Genomic DNA, 22,297 nt, shown 5'->3' with positions numbered 1-22,297 from the left:
TTTTAAATCCCAGATGAACTTTGAAATACTTTAATGTAAGAAAAGTGAAACAATTAAAATTTTTAGAAAGTTATTTAGAAAACTAGAATATAGCTTAAGGGTTAGGGAGACCATTTATATAAAATAGGAAATCTGAAAACTGTAAAAGAAATCATAAGAGTAAACTGTTTCATGTACTCACAACTGTAAACCTAATTTTGTCCACCTCTGTATAAATTGGGAAAAAATAATTGCAAAGCATACAATATATAATGGGCTAATGTATAAAGAGATTTTAGAAATTGGTATGAAAAACTCAATAGAAAAACAAAGAACAAATTCAAAAGATCAAAAATTATTTGAAAGGATGCTATATAACTATTAGTTAGGAAAATGCAACTAAGGTAATAATGAGATATTATATCCAACCTCTCAGAAAGGGATGTAGGAAGAACAGTACTCTCATTTATCACTGGTAGAAATGTGAATTGCAGCCTTTATGAAAAGATAAATTTATATATATATATATTAAAGGCCCATTGTACGAAGAGATTCGTGCAATAGGCCTTCCTTCCCCTGGCTGCCGACACCAGTTTTCTGCCCGCACCAGTTTTCCTCCGGCACGCAGTTCCACTTAATGGAATTTATCCCATAGGAGTAAAAAACACTTAATATACTAAGGAAATTTTTAAAAGATTTTTTTTCATAGCACAGTTTGTATAGGCAAAAAAGCTTGAAATTACATGAATGTTCATCTGTAGAAGAATGGCTAAATATCTTGTGGCCTAACCGTTTTATGGAATACTAGAGGACTGGTACACAAAATTGATGCCTTTGGGGGGCGGGGGGGGGGAGGGGGGTCCCTCAGCCCAGCCTGTGCCTTCTTGCAGTCCAGGAGCCCTCAGGGGATGTCCAATTGCTGGCTTACCCTGCTACCCAGAGGCGGACATCATTAGTGCTGCCACGGAGGTGGGAGAGGCTCCCGCCACTGCCGCTGTGCTCTCCAGCCATGAACCCAGCTTCTGGCTAGGCTCCTGTGGGAGCACACTGACCACCAGGGGCCAGCTCCTGCATTGAGCGTCTGCCCCCTGGTGATCAGTGCATGTCATAGTGACTGGTTGTTCTGCCATTCGGTCGATTTGCCTATTAGCCTTTTATTATATAGGATAATGCAAATATTTAAATAAATTAGTTAGATCTAGTTTGGCTGACTTGCAGTTATTTTATAATGTATTGTTAAGTATGAAAAATATGATGCATAGAAGAGTATATAATATGATATTAATATTATAAACCCTGACCAATCATTCCAAATATATGTAAACATATTTGTCAATATTTGATTAGAATAATCTATAATGAGATATGTACCAACTGGGTTGGAGGTGGTAGAGGGTGTAACAAAATATGTAATCATATCTTAAAATAAATTTTTAAAAGTTAACATCCTAGTTTTAAATGGGTTAAGGACAGCATAGCAAATACAAAAGAAGTAATACAAATGGTGAATAAATGAGGTAGTATTTTTCGTTTGCAAGATTAACAAAGAATGACAGAACATGCACATTTCAAAAGCAGTATACACTCCCATTTATTGCAGGTGTGCCTTCAATTTCAAACAATCTGTCAGGGCAATTTCTATCAGAATTTCCTTAAGCAGAATTTATCACAGTATTAATTATTATGACAAAAGTTAGAAAAAATCTAATGTGAAATTCAATAAAATATTATCACAATTAAAATTATAATTATCTAAAGGAATGTGTATGGAAGAACATTCATATTATATTGTAAAGGTATAAATCCAGGTTACAGAAAAGATGAATAGTATGATCTCATTTTTACTAAAAAACTGTATATATAGTTTCCACAAGGTTGAACACAAAAATATTAACAGTTTAAAAAGCAGTAGATCTACCCAATAGCAGATTATGCATTCTCTTCAAATGCAATGGAACCGTTGCCAAAATAGATCATATTTTGGGCCATAAAACAAATTTTACTAAACTTAAAAAAACTGAAGTCAAATAAAGTGTGTTCTTTGACCATAATGGAACTAAACTAAAAGTCTATAAACTAGAAAGATACTAGGAAAATCTTCAAACACTGGTAAATTAAATGACACACCTGTAAATAACACATGGGTCAAAGAGGAAGTTTGAAATAAAATTAGAACGTATTTTAAACTGAAAGCAAATGTATATAACGCATCATTGGGAATCAGCTCAGAAGGCGGAATAGAATGAGAAGAAGATAGAAGCGGAAACCTCCCTAGAAACAAGGTTTTCAAGGCCTGAGGAAAACAAATAGAAGGATTTAACCTATAATTTCCTTTCTAAATTGTTGTGATGGACTGTCAGTCAGCTGTTTGGACTTATTTGAATAAATATGTAGCTGTTTTCCCTGTCTCTCTTTAAGGTGGAGCTAGGGATTGCAAAACAGACAGCCAGATAAATCAATAGATTGTTTTTGTTTTTGTCTTACTCTTTTTTTCCTTAGGAAAAGAAAACAACTAGAATTTATATAAATGTATAAACAAGTCATGCTAGATTAAAAACAAATTATTTTGTTTCTGTAAACAACCTCAACTATGTTTGGTAAATAACTATGAATAACACTAAATAACATCTTTTTCTTTCTTTTAGGGACCCAGAGGTGACAAAGGCTTTAGAGGTGAAACTGTAAGTTTAACTGAACCTGTGGTTGTAGAATCACTTGTCACTAGGCTATAAGCCAGTGATGGCGGACCTTTTGAGCTCGGCGTGTCAGCATTTTGAAAAACCCTAACTCAACTCTGGTGCCGTGTCACATATAGAAACTTTTTTATTTTTGCAACCATAGTAAAACAAAGACTTATATTTTTGATATTTATTTTATATATTTAAATGCCATTTAACAAAGAAAAATCAACCAAAAAAATGAGTTCCTGTGTCATAGGTTCTCTATCACTGCTATAAGCTATATGAAAGCAACGACCTTATTTGTTGTGTTCATTATTATGTATCTGATCCTTGTGGAATAAAAGTAAAACGATAATTTTCAGGGAGTAGAACTAACATGTGGTATAGAGTAGTAAAACCTAGTAAATCCTAAACTTATTTAAGAACCTGCCTGTTACATCCTTCCCAGGTCCCTGTGTGAAGTGGAATGATTTGCCTTCCCCGGCATCAGGAGAAGGATAGCCTCCTCACAGGTGCTGCCAGAGCACTGCCAGGTCGCTTTAGGTGTCACCCACTGTGTCCAGTCAGCAGCTGAGAGGTCTGCAAAGCAGAAGCAAGTCATTAGTTGTGTATTTCAGCCCATTGGAAACAATGGCGAGCGGCTGAGCAAACAGATACACAGCCATTTGGGGACCTAAATGGCACTATTTCCTACTTTTCTGGAATGCCAGTTCTTCTGAATTAAAGAAGATATTCTGTAAAGGGGCCGCTTTCCCAACAGATACAAATGAATTTTTTAAGCAGCAGCCACAATCAGGGCAGGCACGGAGTGAAATGGAGGGGATTGAAACCAAGAACAGAAGGCACATAGAATAAACTTAAAGGTAGATGTAAAGTCTTGATTAAAAGATAACAACATTACATAGTGACAGTTGAGGTTTTTGTTTTCCACCCTGGGGTATGCTTGGGTTGCAGAATAGTAAAGTTACAGTTATATTAATTAGCAAAAGAATGGAAATAATGTGATTTCAGAGAGCCCCAAAACCCCAAAGAGTGTTAAAATAGATGTGCTTAATTTGCAGAAATTTCTCACATTTTCTCAGCAGGCGTACTAGAACAGGAAGCAAGAATGTATGGACACAGTGAAGCCATATCCCCCAGCAGGGGAGGAAAGGGAAAAGGAAAGTGTGGGGGGCTTGGAATTAGCCCATTTTCCAAACCCGTCTGTCTCCAGCTGCCTCCCTGCCCCACCCTCTCAGACTGGAACATAAGCTTCCATCAGGACTAAGAAACCTCAAGTACCTATTTCACAACTATTTCATGTGAGAAAAAAAAACAAAAACATTTAGTGGCTCAGATGGATTACAAATCAAATGGATTATGCCTGCCTGCAGTCTGGGGCTACACTGAAAGAAATATGGCCTCCCCCATTGGGGGACATGAACAAAATTAAAGTACCTGCAGAGGAGGGCTCTCTTAGGTTGGTAGTGTATCGGACACCCATGTCCTAAAAAATCCAGTTGAGATATCTGGGATATTTAGCCTTTGCTACACTGCAGCTTGGTCATCCCTCTCATTCTCTTTGTTCTCTCTTTACCTCCTGGTTTTTGCACTTGCTTTTTCTCATCCGTACAATTTATCCCTGTGATTCCTATGTATCTTGAGGTTTCAATTTAAAGATAACTCGCTCAGGGTGGACTTGCTGATGCTTTAGCCTCACCCCTCTGCCACCTGTGGACAGAATACCCAGGTCCAAGTACAATGCCTGGCGACTGTTCCTTAGTGCCTTACCTATATGTCCCCTTCTCAGAGAGGCTTTTCCTGACTAGTCTATGTCAAATAGCAATCCTCCCACCTGCCTGAGATTTCCTATTTTTCCTTGACCTATTTTCTTACCACCTGACATGCTGCCCATTTATTAGTTTGGGTGTTTTTTGTTGTTGTTTTTTTTTTATTATTATATCTCCCCTCACTAGAAGTAAGCTCCATGACCCAGAAATTGTATTTGTTTGTTTTAATACTGTGTCCCCAACACCTAAAGCAGTGTCTGTCTTATAGTGAGTATTCAATAAATATTTAATAAATTATTAGTAAAAGAATTAGAGAAGGCTTGGGGTGTTGGGACATGATAGTTGTCTTCAGATATTTGAAAGGTTGCCTTGAGGAAGAAGGAATATATGTGAGTTGCTCTAGAAAATAAAATTTAAGTGGCTTATTTATTGCATTGGATTTTCAGTTTCTGTTCATTGCTCCCTGAAAGATGGTGAGTTTTGTGATACCACATCATTCCCAGTCTATTATAGTACTTGACACATAATTATCACAAAGTAGGTACTTATTGACTAAACATATGGAATGCTAGCCTGATTTCAATGTTATAATGACCTGTGTAATATAATAACGAATCTCACAAGATAGTTTTGTGAGATAGGATCTCTCAGTAGAAGCCTACTGGCTGTCTGTCCGGGTTACAGGACTGGCACTACCGCACTGAGTAAGAATTAGAGCATACCTACTTCCAGCTGTAAGGGTCTGAGCTTCTACATAAAAGAAAAATAAAGAAGCCCCTCATGAAAGAATGAACAAAAGCATAGAACATAAATAAATAACAGTCCTTTAAAGTAGAAGTTAATTCTTGTGAGCTCCAATTACTATTCTGAATCCATCTACTTCCCTCATTCTTCAGCCCTGGCACTGTAGTCTCCCCTGGACTCCAGCCCTCTTTTTATTTCTTCCACTTTTTCCCACTAAAACCCTTTCTCTGCGTAGCAACTAGAGTAATATTGTAAAAATATAAGTTCGATTCTATCACTCTCCTCCTTAACGCCTCCCTATGCCTCCTCACTTGCTCTACAAGGCCCTACAGGAATTTGCCCTGTTCACTTCTCCACTCTCATGTACCATTTTCTCTTTGCCAACTACGATGAATGTCTTTCTATTCTTTGGAACATGGCTTCCTTTTACCTAGAAAATTCTTTCACCTCCTCTTCAAATGACTAGTTTTTAATCTCATTATTCAGGTCTCTGCTCAAATATCATCTTAGAGAAACCTCCCATGACTACCCTGTCTTGTTATTCCTGCTCATTTTCTTTCATAATATCCAGTTTTGTTTTCTTCATAGCTGTTAGCACTAATTGAAATTATTTATTTTCTGTCTCCTATGCTAGAATTTAAACTTCATGAGAGGAGGGAACTTCGTCTGATCTACTGGTTACATGTCCAGAACAGAGCTCGCCATGTTGTAGGCACTATTTGAGAAGTGAATTGATTAATAAATGCATACTATTCCCTAAAATTAATAGTTATTTTCAATTTAAGCTAGTAAAGTAGTGTTTCCTGAATTAATATACTTATAAGCCTTTTGCTCTGTGGGTTTCCATAGCACTCTTCATAATTAAGGTACAAACTTCCAGTGCCCAAGGAGGAGGGGAAAGGACGAGTTAGTGGAATCCAGTGGGTAGAGACGAGGGGTGTTGTTAGACATCCCATAATGCAAGCTTCTCAATTTATAAAGGAGAAAAGGAAAGCTCTGTTTAGCTACACCAACTTAAAGATTATGAATCTAAATCATGGTTGTATTTACATAAATACTCTGGTTCAAGGATATGCACTTATCATTATTTTCAAAGTCTAATGATAGAACATGTTATTTTTAGAGGATCATCAGTAAATTCTGGAATTAAATCAAGAGAAAGTCTATTTTCAAAGGTAGTGCTTTCACTGTAGCCAAAACCACCATAACTATTCACCTTAATTTGGTTACCTTTAAAAAATTAACATAGACAATTGAGTTTTATTATAAACTGCTTTATATAATAACTAACAAGAGTGAATTCCTTTTCCTTCATGGTGTGTTAGCAACAGAAATAAAAAAAAAACTAATAAATGTTATATTGTTGGAATAACATTTTGTTTTACTTGGGCAATTGCCTGTTCTGTGCAGATTGGGGTTGTCCTGCCCTGTCTTGTTTGAAGTATTTTGTTTGAGCATATTTGTGGTGATATGACTTATTCTGGGAAACAAGCTGAAATGAACTCAATAAAATCAGCAGTATAAGTAATTATTTCTTTCTGTGATAAATGTCTCTTTCAAAGTCACAAAGAAGATATATATTTTGTACTGAACCATCAGTGAGATTTTTGCAAATGTCAGAAATACGCTACGTGGGGTGAAACGTCAACTTTATTTTTACCATGTTGATCCAGAATGGAGAAACACACACAGCCAAACTCTGAGCCTCTATATATTTAAACGGCTATCTCCCAGACAGCCTTCTGTAGCTTATCGTGCAGCTTCTGAGGTACATGTTTTATACGTCTCTACTTTAAGTTATAGTGACATATTATGCGAAGACATGCCCAGCAGGCATGGTGTAGGAGTACTCTACCCTTTTTAAGTTACTATGTATTATTTTTTCTAGGCATAATATATTTAAAATTAACAGCTTTGGCAATAAAACATGCTTAATACAACCGTATTTAAAATTCAGCAGAAGATAACTTTTGCTTTTTTATATTTTAACCATAATCTAAATTTAACCCAATATAGTCTTAACATTCAGTTGACCATGAAGCAAAGCAAATTTTGAGTGAACTTTATTTTTTTTAAAAAATTTTTTGGTTAATACCGATATATAAATTTCAGGTAGAGAGCATTATACTTCAATATCTGTGTATTCTATTGCATGCTCACCCCAAAAAGACTAATTCCCATCTGTTACCATATATCTGATCCTCTTTACCCATTTTTCCCTTCTCCCAGCCCCCTTCCTCTCTGGTAACCCCCATTCTATCATGATTATTATTGTTTTATTTTGGAAAATGTCAACTAACTTTTCACGTTTTGCTATGCATGTTTTAACTATTCTAATTTCTAATTAATATAGCTAATGTTGATATAATTCATTCTCTCATTCAATAACAACTTTTGAACACCTACTGTGTATTAGGTACTATTCTTGTTTCAGAAAATGCAAAGATGACTAAGTCACTTTCAAGGGTCCCTGGGGACTTTCCAATGTGTTATGTATTGTGGAATGCAGAAGAAGTGGTTAGTTGAGCAAGAGGGAGGTGACATGGGGTTGGCAGTTCGGTATCGAGTTTTACCAGTAAAGAAGTATTGGAAGAAGAATGGGAGTTAAATAGACAGAAAAGGTAAGAAGGAACATTCCTAGACAGGAAATAGTACATGCAAAAGAATACATGTATGAAAGAACTTGGAAAATTCAGAGACCTATAAGTCATTGGTTAAGATGGAGTGTTGGATATGTTGGGGGGCGGGGGGCGGTAAGCGAGTGGAAGTGAGACCCAGACCTTGAAGAGAGGCCCAGGTGCCCATTAACTAAAAACATAGACTTTTGTATCCAATTGACTTGAATTTTAATCCGAGCTGCCCCTTATTTGTGGTTACTTAACCACTATCTTTTCTTGACTGTAAAATGGGAATATAGCATACAATTTGGCATTTAGTGAGTTCCCAATAAATGGTGGCTATCACAATTCAGAAGTTTATACTCTATTGTCTAAACAATAAAGAGCCATTGAATAATTTCAACTAAGTAATTACACAATTAGATTTCCATCTCATACATAGAATGTAATTAGCATAGTAGAGAGAATAAATTCAGGCAGGAAATCAGAAGATCAATCCAGGCAAAACATGAAGTCTTAGCTAGGGCTGCTTTAACAAATTGCCATCAGCTGGAAGGGTTAAACAACAAGCCTTTATTTCTCACAGTTCTGAAGCCTGGGCAGTCCAAAATCAACCTGCTGACAGATTTCAAGTCTGATGGAGGGTTCTCTTCCCGGTTTTCAGAAGGTCACCCTCTTGCTATCTCCTTACATGGTAGAGAGAGAGAAATCATCTCTTTTGTGTCTCCTCTTAAAAGACCACTACCATTCATTACTTTTCCTTAATGGTGTGTTAGCAAGATCAATAAAAAAGAACTAATAAATGTTATATTGTTGGAAGGCTCCACATGACCTTTGCACAGCCCCACCTCCAAATACCGTCACGTTGGAGATTAGGGCTTCCGTATATGAATTTGGGGGAAACAAACATTCAGTTCACAGCACATGACTAGCACTGAACTAAGATGGGGCTGTGAGGATGGAGAAGTAGTATTTTGGAAAGACTTAGAGGTGAAATCAATATAGCTGGTAACCAACTTATAGGTGGATGTTGAAGGAAAGAGAGATCTAAGAACACTGAAATTTTCATCTTTGACAATTAGGTGAATGCTAGATAGAAAGAACGGGAAAAACATACTTAGTATTAACATTTTTAAGTGGTATATTTATGATGGTTTATTAATGTGAGTAAGTTCAGTTTCTAATATAAATAATACATGAAAATAAATATCCGGTTTGTTCATGAATGTGGGTGATAACTGAATGCAAGAGCATATAATTTTTTTTAAATATATTTTATTGATTTTTTTACAGAGAGGAAGGGAGAGAGATAGAGAGTTAGAAACATCGATGAGAGAGAAACATCGATCAGCTGCCTCTGGCACATCTCTTACTGGGGATGTGCCCGCAACCCAGGTACATGCCCTTGACCGGAATCGAACCCGGGACCTTTCAGTCCGCAGGCTGACGCTCTATCCACTGAGCCACACCGGTTTTGGCAAGAGCATATAATTTTAATACAACTCTGTATCTTAAGACTTGCCTCACACAAAAAGGCAATGTTAGAGGTTGACTGTTCGTTGTCTTGTTTATATCAAATCAAAAGCATAATATATACATATTGTGCTTTGTCTCCATTTCTTCTAGGGTCCCCAAGGACCAAGAGGTCAACCAGGGCCTCCTGTGAGTTTATTTATATTTATATCTGTGTATCATTGAGGCTTATGTGTTTGCCTGACTTGAGATATTTACTGAATAATTTTTTTTTTAATTTGTTATGCCATAGGGTCCACCTGGAGCACCAGGCCCAAGAGTAAGTTTTCTTGGTTTTGTTTATTTTTTCTTAGTGACTCATTAACTTTCTAAAGCTCCCATTAACTCCCTCCATGCCCCTCTCACCTGCCTCTGTTCTTTTTGCTAATCTGGTATAGAACCTTCCCAGCTATAATAACATCAAGTCCAAGCCTCAGATTTCTTGTCTGAGATGGCTTTAAATAAGAAGTAAAGCACTCAGCACAGAGCCTGACATAATGATTGGTCAAAAAATATTAACTCCCTCCATTTCTTCCTACATCTGGTCCCTAGCTCTCCTTTTTTTTCTTCCAATCAGAGTTATTCACTTGTTAAGCTTCATATGAATCTTTCTCAGTTGCTGGTGGCTATAGAAGCCCTCAGACTTCTTATGTATTTTCTTGTTACCTATTACAACCCAAAGCTTGCTACCCTTATCTTTGAGGCAATGCTTCTGTTGCCTCGTTGTCAGGTACTATTTCCTGGCTTCTCATGTTCCCAGCTTTGTTTCCCTTGTATTCTGTATCCATTTTATCTTCCTGCCATCTATAAGGGATCTCCTTCTATCCCCAACCTCACCCACACCCCACTCCTACAGCATCCTGGTCAAATACAGTGGTCCTTGGTTAGATTTCCTGCATAAATGAGATCCACTGTTGGCGACGCTATCCCAAACAATGGCCAGTCCCATGCCCTCCAAGCCTTACTTATTTCCACGTGCTTCTCTGGTGTCATTTGGATCTGTGGCATTCTAGTTGGTTGATCATTATGGCCTACTCACAGAAGTCAGAAACTCTTCATCCCTCTCAGCTTTTCATCAGAGTAGGGAATAACTTTCAAGCAAAGTGCCATAAGGAAGACTGTCTCCTTGGAAATGGGAGGTTCATTTCTCTATGATTTTTAAAAATTACTCCCCCTTCTGTCCATCTGATTAATGAAACCTTCCCTGGAATGAATATCAATGCAGATGTCTTTCTTTAAATCTTCAAATTACTGTCAACTTTTCTGTTCTTCCTTTCACCCTGGGTCAATATAAAAGCAAAAAAATAAATAAATAAAACAAAAATCAGTGTATCTCTACTAGTAAGAATAAATATTGTATTGCAAAACTTTTCAGTTAAATATATGTTTGTTTGTGTGAATCTTGTCATGATGTAAAATGCATTTCTTACCATGGGTCAAGATGAGAAAAGTTTGAAAATTTCTAATCTCATTCCCTTTTAAAAATAAAGTAAGTTACTCAAGTTCCTAAAATAGAATAGCTAGAGGGAAGTGTTTCAGGAAAAGGGACATAAATTGATGGTGCTTTTGAATTACCATGGTGATGACTGAAACTCAGGGCACATGGTAAGATACCTAAAAACTAACAAAGAAATAAACAAGAAGTCAAACTTAACCAAAAATGATTGGTGGGATAAAGGGAAGAATAGGATGTGTGTATATGTCTGTGTCTGATGTAGGGGGAACAGTAATCATTTAAATCATTAAATGAGATAAGGAATTTTCAATTCAATTATTCTAATTAATGGGTCAACTGTGAAACCTGGATTGGTGATTTGAGGAGTTACAACTGCTGGTACCATCCTGGTCCCCTAGAATAAGCAATTACTTCAACCTGGAGAAGTGTGTGACCTGACATCAGTTCCTATCCCATCAATGTTTGCATCATCCAGTGATTTTAAGATGCCTGGAAAATAAGAATTCTCAAAATACTGGAGTGCCCTGACCAGGTCCACGTTTCATTCAAATAAATTGTGAGAGAAATGTGACAATCATACTCCCCCAAGTTATAATGAAGCTTCCTTGTCTCCCCAATCTGATAGCTCTCATTCTCTGTATTCTATTTTATGTCACTTTTCTATAAACAGTAAGTGATTTTCATGTAAGAATATGTTCTAACTAGAATACTTGGAGGAAGCTACTTCTTTGGGATTCCCTCACTGTACCTAATGTAAGTTTTACATTCAGATATGTGCTCTTAAATGTTGTTGAATGACTTCCAAAGCAAATTATCTTAATAGTCTCTTTGGGCCTGCCTTCCCTAAAGGCTACCCTTGAGAAAAAATTAACAGTCAGCACATTAAATGCCTACTATGGGTGAGGCATGAAGCGAGCTTTGTGAATACATTGGAAATTATATGATTATAGATATTGCCAACAAAATCCACGAGTGGCCAAGTGTTATGACCTTTTTCCTTTTCAATGGCTATTGATAAAAGTTGCCTTTTTTATTGAGTTGACATTTGCACTGATGGTGATTAAAATTTCTAGTACCTTAGCATAAATGCAGCACCAAGCTGTATACTACTAATCTACTAAAAGTCATTGTGTTTTTATTGCCACACACAAAATGAAACATGGTCATTTCACTTCAAAATGTACAATTTATTCATCCATTCAGGCTTCTGTTAATGGGTGTCTAAGTTGTTCCCAATCTTTTCCTGACACAAACAGTACAAATGTGTTATTCATATACATATCAGTTCACAGAATATCTATAGGACCAATTTCCAGAAGTGAGCTGGTTAGGTGTAAGGGATAATGAACATATTAACTTATTTATTATTTTAATTGTGGTAAAATATACATAACATAAAAGTTATCATTTTAATAATTTTTAAGTGTACAGCTTAATGGTATTAAGTACATTCACATTCTTGTGCAACCATGCCTAGAATTTTTTTCTTCTTCCAGAACTGAAACTCTATATTCAATAAATAATAATTCTCCATTCCTCCTTTTCCCTAGCCCCTGGCAACCACCATTCTACTTTCTATCTTTATTAATTTGGCTACTCTCGGTACCTCACAGAAGTGAAGTCATACAGTATTTTTCCTTTTTAGACTGGCTTATTTCACTAAACATATGTCTTCAGGGTTCATCCACATTGTAGCATGTGTCATTGTGTGTATTACCACATTTTGATTTTACTGATGGATAATGTTGGATTGCTTTCATATTTTTGCTATTGTGAATAATGCTGGTATGAACATAGGTGTCCAAACATCTGTTAAGACTCCCTGCTTTAAGTACATTTCAGCATAGTGGCGTTGCTGGATCATGTGGTAATTCCATGCTTAACCTTTTGCACAACTGCTGTACTGTTTTCCACTGCAGCTGCACCATTTCACTTTCTCACCAGCAATGCACAGGGTTCTAAATTCTCCACATCTTGAGAACACCTGTTATATTCTATTTGGTTTTATAGTAGCCATCCTAATGGGTGTGAAGTGGTACCTAACTCTGGTTTTGATTTGCATTTCCCTAGTGATTAGTGATGTTGTTCATCTTTTTGTGTGCTTATTGGCTTATATATCTCATTTGAGGAAATGTCTATTCAAAATCTTCTTTGGAAAAATTGGCTTATATATCTTCTTTATCGGGTTGCTTGTTTTTGTTTTGTTGCTTTTGTTAAGTTGTAGGAAATCTTTAGGTATTCTGAATGTTAATTCCTTATCAGATAGGTAATTTGCAAATATCCTTTCCCATTCCATGGCCTGCCTTTTCACTCTGTTGATAGTGTCCTTTGCACAGTGGTCTTTAATTTTTATGTAAGCCAGTTTATTTCCTTTTTCTTTTGTTGCCTTATTTTTTGTGTCATATCCAAAAAATCATTGTTAAATCCAATGTCATGAAGCTTTTTCCCTATACTTACTTCTAAGAGTTTTATAGTTTCAGCTCTTATATTTAACTCTTTGATCCATTTTGAGTAAATTTTTGTATCTGATGTAAGGCAAGGGTGTAACTCCATTTTTCTGCATGTGTTTATCAAATTTTCTCAGCACTATTTGTTGGAAAGACTCTTTTTTCCTTACTGAATGGTCTTAGCACCCTTGTAAAAAATTATTTGACTATATATGAGGATTTATTTGTGGACTCAGTTTTATTCTATTGGACTATGTATCTATCTTTATACCAATATAACACTGCTTTGATTACTGTAGCTTTGTAGTAAGTTTTTAAATTGACGTGTGAGACCTCCAACTTGGTTCTTCTTTTCAAGATTGTTATGGCTATTTGGGATTTACACTGCCTTTTAGATTTACCCATATAGTTACCTTTACCAGTGCTCTTTATTTTTTCATGTGAATTCAATTTTCTGCCTGGTATCCTTTAATTTCAGCCTAAAAGTCTCCTATATTATTTCTCAGGAAAGACTTGCTAGTGATGAACAGCCTCAATATTTGTTTATCTGAAAATGTCTTAATTTATCTTCATTTTTTGAAGAATAGTTTTACTGGACATAAAATTTTTGGTTAACAGTCCTTTTCTTTCAGCACTCTGAAAATGTAATCCCACTGCCTTCTCATCTTTATTATTTTAATAAAAAATCAGTTGCTGATAGTGAGGATCTTTTGGACATGAGGAGTAGCTCCTCTCTTTCTGCTTTCAGGTTTCTCTCTATGTATTTAGCTTCTAACACTCTGATTATGATGTGTCTATGGAGTTTATTGAGCTTCTTGGATCTTTTGATAAATGTTTCTCATAAATTTTGGAACATTTTAAGTCACTATTCTTAAAATATTTTTCCTGCCACTTTCTCTCTCCCACTTCTTCTGAAAATTTAATTATGCATATGTTTGTGTGCTTTAATTTGTCCTATAGGCCTCTGAGTCTCTTCACATTCTTCACTCTTTTTCATTAAAGTCCTCTGACTGGATAATATCAATAAACCTATCTCTAAATTTACTGATTCTTTTTTCTGTCTACTTAAATCTACTGATGAGCCTCTCTAGTAAAACACACACACACACACACACACACACACACACACACACACACAACTTTAAATCCTCATCTGAGGATACTTTTTATTGATTTTTAGAGAGAGTGAGAGGGATGAGAGAGACACAGAGAGAAACATCTGTGTGACAGAGACACTTCAATCCATTGCCTTCTGCACCCGCCCGGACCTGGGACAGGGGATTGAGCCTGCAACCAAGGTATTTGCCCTTGTCTGGAATCAAACCTGGACCCTTCAGTCCACAGGCAAGGCTCTATCCACTGAGCCAAACCTTCTAGGACCCTCTCTAGTAAGTTTTCATTTCAGTTATTATGTCTTTCAACTACAGAATTTGGTTCTTTAATTTCTATCTCCCTATTGATATTGAAACTACCACTTATCAAGTTTTGATACAGTATCAAAGGAGAATATCCAAGCCCAGCTGGCATGGCTCAGTGGTTGAGCATCAACCTATGAACCAGGTGGTCACATTCAATTCCTGGTCAAGGCACATGCCCAGGTTGCAGGCTGGATCTCTGATGTGGTTGATGTTTCTCTCTCTCCCTCTCCCTTCCTTTCTGAAATCAATAAAAAAATATATTTTTAAATCACTTTAAGAAAGAATACCAAAATTATCTGAAAAGACACTAAAATGACCTTTCTTCCAGCTTGTATCTCTATAAAGCCATCTTTCTTCATATAATTCAACTAAAATAATATATAACATTAAATACAGAAGCAAATAGGAGAATCCACTATCTCCTATTAGTCCAGATAATTAAGAGATGAACAAAGTGTAAAACAATACCACGCTTATCACTATTTTGTTTTGGAAAATTGTAATTACTTTTCATTAAAAAATAGTTTGTATTTACATATAATGGATTTGTTGTTTTAAAGTAATTAATACAAATCGTTTTTAAATTTTGTTTTAATTTCTACTATGGTAAATATCAAAAGTTATAACCCAGATAAAAGAAAGTTGTTTACAGCCCTTACTAATATTTAAAAGTGCAAAAGGATCCTAAGCCTGAAGAACTCAGAACTGCTATGCTAGGTTTTGTAAGATTAAAGCCCTAATTACAAACCAACTGGAAAATATGAAGGTGGCTATTGTTTATTACTGAATTCAGTTGTCCACGTTTAGTGCCAATATTTTTGTGTGACTCATATCCAAAATCTGCCCATTCACATAAACATGGTGGTTCAAACTATTTAATCTGCACAGAAATTTTTAGGCTAACCCTTTCTGCTTCTTGAATAGGCCATGCTTCTCTGTCTCATGGCCTTTGTACAAGGTTGTTAGTTACTTCTGCCTACAAAGCTCTCCCAACCCCTTCTTCTAATAATCATATTCATTCTTCATATCTCAGCTCAGAAGTCACAACTTCAAGGAAGCCTTCCCTGGTCTCTCCTTTCCAAACCTCTTCTGACCTCCAGAGTTGATTCAGAATCCCTAATTTCCCGTAGAGGTCCATGTGCTTTTCTTTAATGGCACATACCACAATTTGTAATTATGTACTTTTGAGGTGATGTGGTTAATGCCTTTTTTCCTCTTTGAACTTCAGCTCCACAGGAGCAATTTTCTTTTTTGCTCACCATTTTATCCTCAGTTTGTATCACAGTGTTTGGCAGTGTATGTATACAGAATGATTCAATTATTTTCCAATATGAAAACCACATGTTGTGGCAAGGAAGAATGCATTTTATTGACTGTCCCATCATTTTAAATAGTTTTTCAAATTACCAACCATGAGCTATGAAAGATCTGTTAAAAACAGTTTCTATTATATGGACCTCCAAGTAAAAAGATCATCTTAGCAGTGCAATCATTCTGAAAGAAATTAGATTGCTTGATTGGCTCATACAGATGCCATTTCTCAGAACTTTCTCTCAACTCATGCTTCTCAGTTTCCAACCTTTTTAAAAACTAAAACACAAGAAAGATTTTTACTAATGGTTTTGCTGAGTCTTTCTCTAAAAATATCTCTTATTAAATGTAGGAGGAGATTGGATTTATATTGTATTTTTTCTTTGGGGACTAATGGTACATTTTCCAACTTTAGAAATTGTTTTTTAAGACCGCAGAAGTATCAGATTAAACTAATGTGACTACCTCAACACAGTAGTATTTATTCTATTTTCCTTCCAAGAATGTAACTCAAAAATTACTACAGTTATTTATTCTTCACTTTACAATTTATTAACCAAGGGGGTCATATTTCATTCTTCTTCCCCTTGAGTCATTTTGTGTGTGTTTTCATGCAGCAGCGACAAATAGTTTTTCATTGGAAAGCTCTAGAGTTGGGCCTTTTTTAATTAGGAGGCTTTAGAAATTTGGATGAAGGCAGCATATTGTCCTTTCAGATAGCCAGGTAATATTTGCAAGATCTGTCTAACCATAGAGGTATAAACCCCTCTCAGATACTAAGTCTAGTATACTTTTAATAGCAGTGCTTTCAGAATTTACAGCCTTTGCTTTAGAGCACTTGGTGTTGATCTTATTGCTGATCTAAAATAGTTTTGTTTTACACAGAAACAAATGGATATCAATGCTGCTATTCAAGCCTTGTTTGAATCACATACTGCCCTACAGATGGAGGTAATATGTCTAGCTTTATTTACATTGGCAGTCTCAGTATACAAATTAAACAGAAATTTTTTGGAGGCCAACATGTGGGTTTATCTCAAATATTATACTTAAAACAGGTTTAAAATAATGGAGCCATTTTAAGGACAATGTAAGTGATTTTAATAAATAGAAATATACATAGAATTTTTAAGGGATACATTTAAAATAAAAATGTAATCTTATTAAAGGATTTACATAAGGAATGTGGTAGTACCAAAGAAAAATAACAAAATGAAATTGCCATTTCTTAACATGAAACCTATCATCACTACTTATTTTTCTTATTTAAACTCTACTCAATGTATGATTTTAAAAATATATATTTTGTAGTAGGCATAGTAATTGTTATATTTATGCCAGCTTGAAAATTAGACTTCTAGTGTAAATTTAATCTCTAGGATCAAAATTAATAAAGCATGCACAAATGCCTGTTGTTAAAGATAAACCATTTTTTACATCCTACTCCCAAAACATTGCACACAATAGGAATACATTTTCCTTCTGCGTTGATCTGTGTTGATCATTAGAGTTACTATTGTTAATGGCTACTCTATGGGTTTTTGCTAACATCATTTTTATGATGACTTGGCAGAGCTACCAGAATACTGAAGTGACTTTAATTGACTACAGTGCAGAGATATTCAAAACCCTGAGCTACCTTAGCAATTTACTGCACAGCATCAAGAATCCTCTTGGCACACGCGATAACCCAGCACGAATCTGCAAAGATTTGCTCAACTGTGAACACAAAGTATCAGATGGTAAATTCTTGGTTTCCTCGAGCTCAGATGTGTAATTTCATTGAATCATTTCAGTGTGTTTGATATTTGCAGTGTGTTCATTCCAAATATTAATTATTTTGATAAAACCCTGACAGAAGGCATTTTAGTGTCATCAAGAACCAAATGCTCTTTGAGGAAGACATGCTTCAGAGTATCCTTTTCTGAGGGCTCACCTGGCAAAGGTTTTCTACTACACATCCTATTGATCCCTAACTTTTCCCTCTCTTACCTTCCTGTATCACTCACTTGCTTACACTTTTTTCTTGGAATGTATCACCTTCATGTTAAAATTAAAATGGCAAGAGAGGACTTTTGGGTTGACAGGAGCCTCTATCAGGACCCCCAAAGTTAGCAACAAAAAGAAACATTTCATAGAACTCCCTCCACCTCCTAAAATTATCGTTTTTACACAAAATGCAATTTACATGCCTCATTTCACAATTGGTGACTACAAAAGCTGAGTGGTTTGTTATTTTTGGAATTTTCTTATCTCTACACAAGTACCCCAGTAACCATTAACTAGATGTGCAAAATAAATATAGAGTAGAATCCGTAAGGAAAAGGTTTTTTGTTTGTTTTCTGTTTGTTTTGTTTGTTTGTTTGTTTGTTTGTTTTGGGGGGGCAAATTATAACCTTTCTTACTGAATGTTTTTTTGGGGGGGGCAAGGAAAAGTTTTAAAGTGAGTGGAGTAGTCATCATTATTTGATGATAAGAAGGCGAAATCCTATCTGCTACAATATGTCATTTAATTTTAATTTTTATTAGTCAGCCATACAGTCAATATTAGTAGTTATAAGTTTTTACTAAAAACTCTAGTACCAACACAATGACACATAAGCTGATTTGGGGGGAAAACTAAATTATATTATTCTGTAGGGTGAATAGTAGTCCATATTTTATTTATTTTAATTTTATATATACATACCATATACACACACACAATTTCTTATCAACAAACATCTACTTCCATTCTAAAAAATACAATGAAAATATTAATTTTATATATATTAATAAAATGTTTAACTTATACATATATTTTATACCCTAGATTAGTATAAAAACTAAAATAATATTTATAATTATAGCTGTCCATAATAATTCTAAATTAGATTCTTTCCCTTCATTGAGGGCATAAAAATGCAATTCTAAAGAATTGAAAGGAACAAAGACATCATAAGACATAAAGATCAATGAAATCTAATTCAAGGTCTACCTTCCTTGTTGGAGAAATAGTTAATTGGTGTGGATTGCAATATATAAGAATGGTCTTTATCCCAAAAATACTTTTATCACTAGGAGGTGGTAAATGCTATAGAGAAACACAACACACCACTTCAGAGGGATATGATAGAAAATGGAATGGGGGTGAAGTTAGATAAGACATCTCTGAGAAAGTGACATTTAAGCAATATCAAGAGGAGGTATGAGAACAAGCTACAAAAAAAAAAAATCTGGCAAAAAAGGTTTCTAGCTGAGCAGTATTCCACTGTATATATAGGGTGGAGCAAAAGTTGGTTTACAGCTGTGAGTATGGGAAACACAGAGTTTATTCTTATATTATTATTTATTACTTATTGTATTTATTATTTTCCATACAAACATTTCCCCACCCTGTTTGTGCCCCATCATCTGTATCTAATCATCTATCAAAGACACTTCGGTTGTTCCCATATCTTGTCAAGCCAAGCTTCTGGAGAAGACAGAGGAGTGAGCACAACAGCTAGAGCTACTTTTGTTCTGGGTGTGCTTAGAACGGAGCGGTGCCTTTGATGGCTTCATAAGGCTAGGGGTCAAAAGAAAGAATCTGTGGTCCACCTGAGGTAGGACTTAGGCTTTCAAAGGACCCCATTCTAGGAAGAAAAGGGACATCCATACAAATTGTAGCCTAGCTTTACCTCGTTAAAGAATATCTGTCATTGCATTTGGAATAAGGTGCAGTTTCAATACTCTAAGCCTGTTATTCTGGAATTAATATACCAGCTCAATACTTTTTCAGCCTTAGTGTTTTCTATAGGCTAACTGTAGGCCCCATTTGATCCTCCTGGGCCCTCAGTGGAGACAGTCTTACACTGGCTGTTGGGATTTTAGTTTTTCCCACTTACAAATCTGATGAAGAAGCACAAAAATGATAACCATTTTATTGTACATTTTGCTTTCTGAAAACAAAAATAAAGCTTTATTATTTTTATTATTATTATAATAAAGATATAGTTTACCTCAGGGAGATTGCCAAAGTTTCTTCTGTTATTTAAAAGAAAATATTCATTTTAAGAAATATAGAACAAAATACACATATATCACATTAAGTCCAATTTTTTTATCAACTATGTAACTTCAGACAATTCATTTTAAGGTGTTCAGCACATCTTATCTGTAAAATGAAGCAATAAATTCAGCCACTTTATAATTTTTATAAAAATTATGAAATGCCTTCCCTTAGATTGATAGATATGTGAAAATATATTTTCAGTATTAATTTTATATAATGATTGCACCTTCCCATTTATTTACTAAGTATAAGTATTTCTATAATCTAGTTATTTTACAGGTAAGATGAAATATATATTTAAAGTATGATAATTTGTAGAGATGTTTCAATATTTTTAATATGATATTTACATGTTTTTATGGTTTACAATAAATTAATAGGAAAATATTGGATTGATCCAAATCTCGGATGCCCTTCAGATGCCATTGAGGTTTTCTGCAATTTCAGTGCCGGTGGTCAGACATGTTTATCTCCCGTTCCTGTGTCAAAGGTGTGTATTGAATTTTAGAATACATGTCAGTAATTGCTAAAAATCAGTGAGCAATAATTTTTAAAATTCTGTCACTGTAAATAATTACAAATTTTATGAATGGAAGCAACATATTGTTCTCTACCATATGTAAGAAATAAATTTTTTGTTTTTGAAAAATAATCCTAGGTAATCTTGACATTTTGATTGTGTATTTTTATGATTGGTTTCTCTTGACTTACTGTACTTATTATGCTTTAAAAAAATTTTTAATGTGAACCATATGTTTTTACATAGGCACATAAATTAGAAAATCCCTAAGCAGCTGCAGCGGTTGTAATCAATAATCAGTTCCCTTAAATTATACTGAAAATTATGTTATCACTAGAGGCCTGGTGCATGAATTTGTGCACGGGTGGAGTCCCTTGGCCTGGCCAGCGATCAGGGCCTATTGAGGCCATCTTGCTCAGTCCCTATCGGGATGATCAGGGCTGGCAGGTTGGGGCGGGGGTCGGGGGGGAGGAGTGTGGAGGGTGGAGGGACTTCAGGAGGTTGGCCGGCTGGGGGTGAGGGGCCAATCGGGGCCTGCAGGCCATGGGGAGGGACCACAGGAGGTTGGCTGTGGGAGCACACTGACCACCAGGGGGCAGTTCCTGCATTGAGCATCTGCCCCCTGGGGTCAATGCACGTCATAGCAACTGGTCGACCAGTCATTTGGTCGTTCAGTAGTAACAGTCTCTTAGGCTTTTATATATATAGATTACCTAAAATTTTACTGAAAATTATATTATCAATAAAAGAGAAATTTTGCCACAAAACTTGCCTTTTTTGTGTGATTAAGTGCAAAATAACCTCCCATAAACATCCATTGACTATTATTTAAAACTTCTTTCAAGTATAATTCTATAAATCAAATGTTTAGAATAAATGAAAGTTAGCTTAGTGTCAGGCTGAATGTTATAACAAGCATTTATAAAACCTAAAGCTTAGTTCTACCTATACCATATATTGAAGAAATCAAAACTGCATTTCTTTTTCTGGTTAAACCACCTTAGTATTACCAAGAACTTATTTCTCATTGACCAAGAACAGATACATGTGCCTATTTGTGTTGTAACCATGATTTAAAAAGCAGCAACTAAAATATACAGTCTATTAGTCTCACTAACTGTTTATTGTTAGACTGCTCTCTTGTCCTAAAATATCCCCTTCATTTATGAGGGGGTTTCACCAGTTCAATAGGTATTTACCATTATTAAGCCCAAAGCAGAGGAAGAAAGGATTCTTCCATTTTTAGGGAATTTGTATATCTCTATGAAGAGTGGCATGATGGTCCTGCTTCCCAAATATTCACATTAGCATCTTCACTCCCCTGGATTCAGCCCATAGAAGAAAGGGAGGGGGGATAATGCAAAGGAGATAGGAGCAGTGCACTTATTTCTGGGAGACTGAATCTGTTCTCCCATCTCTCCTATCCATAAGCTCAACCTGAGAAAGACTGGGAAGGCAGTGGAAAGCAAAGTAGACTTAGAATTAGGGACCTGGGTTCTAGTCTCTAGTCTGCTACTAATCTGGGAAATGATACTGTGAGCCACTACACACTGTTCTAGGTCAATGACACTTGGCACCTCAGATCCTCACAGCAATTTTATACCCAGCTTAATTAACATGGAGACTAAGGCTTACAAAGTTTAAATATTTTACAAGTTTGTGATTCTCAACTGTTAAATGAAGGCATTTGAACTACTTAGACTCTAATGTTCCTTATGATGATCCTTTCGTGTTTTCATCCTATGTCCTTACTTTGTCTTTCCTTTCTTTTCCTGGAGCTTTACTTTTTATGTTGTTGCTTTATTTTTG

At 35.6% G+C, this 22,297-nt stretch overlaps 1 protein-coding gene across 1 annotated transcript in view; it reads left to right on the top strand.

Annotated features, from left to right (window-relative positions):
* Positions 1-22,297, top strand: part of COL24A1 (collagen type XXIV alpha 1) — a 311,443-nt gene that overhangs the window by 283,388 nt on the left and 5,758 nt on the right. The window contains exons 51-56 of the mRNA XM_015572114.1: positions 2,625-2,660; positions 9,418-9,453; positions 9,557-9,583; positions 16,821-16,886; positions 17,509-17,677; positions 20,349-20,458. Of these exons, the coding sequence (XP_015427600.1) occupies positions 2,625-2,660; positions 9,418-9,453; positions 9,557-9,583; positions 16,821-16,886; positions 17,509-17,677; positions 20,349-20,458 (444 nt within the window). The remainder of the gene's footprint in view (positions 1-2,624; positions 2,661-9,417; positions 9,454-9,556; positions 9,584-16,820; positions 16,887-17,508; positions 17,678-20,348; positions 20,459-22,297) is intronic.

This window comes from Myotis davidii, unplaced genomic scaffold, assembly GCF_000327345.1.
Source record: "Myotis davidii unplaced genomic scaffold, ASM32734v1 scaffold162, whole genome shotgun sequence".
NCBI classification, from domain to species: Eukaryota; Metazoa; Chordata; class Mammalia; order Chiroptera; family Vespertilionidae; genus Myotis; species Myotis davidii.
This window is presented reverse-complemented; position numbering and strand designations above follow the sequence as displayed.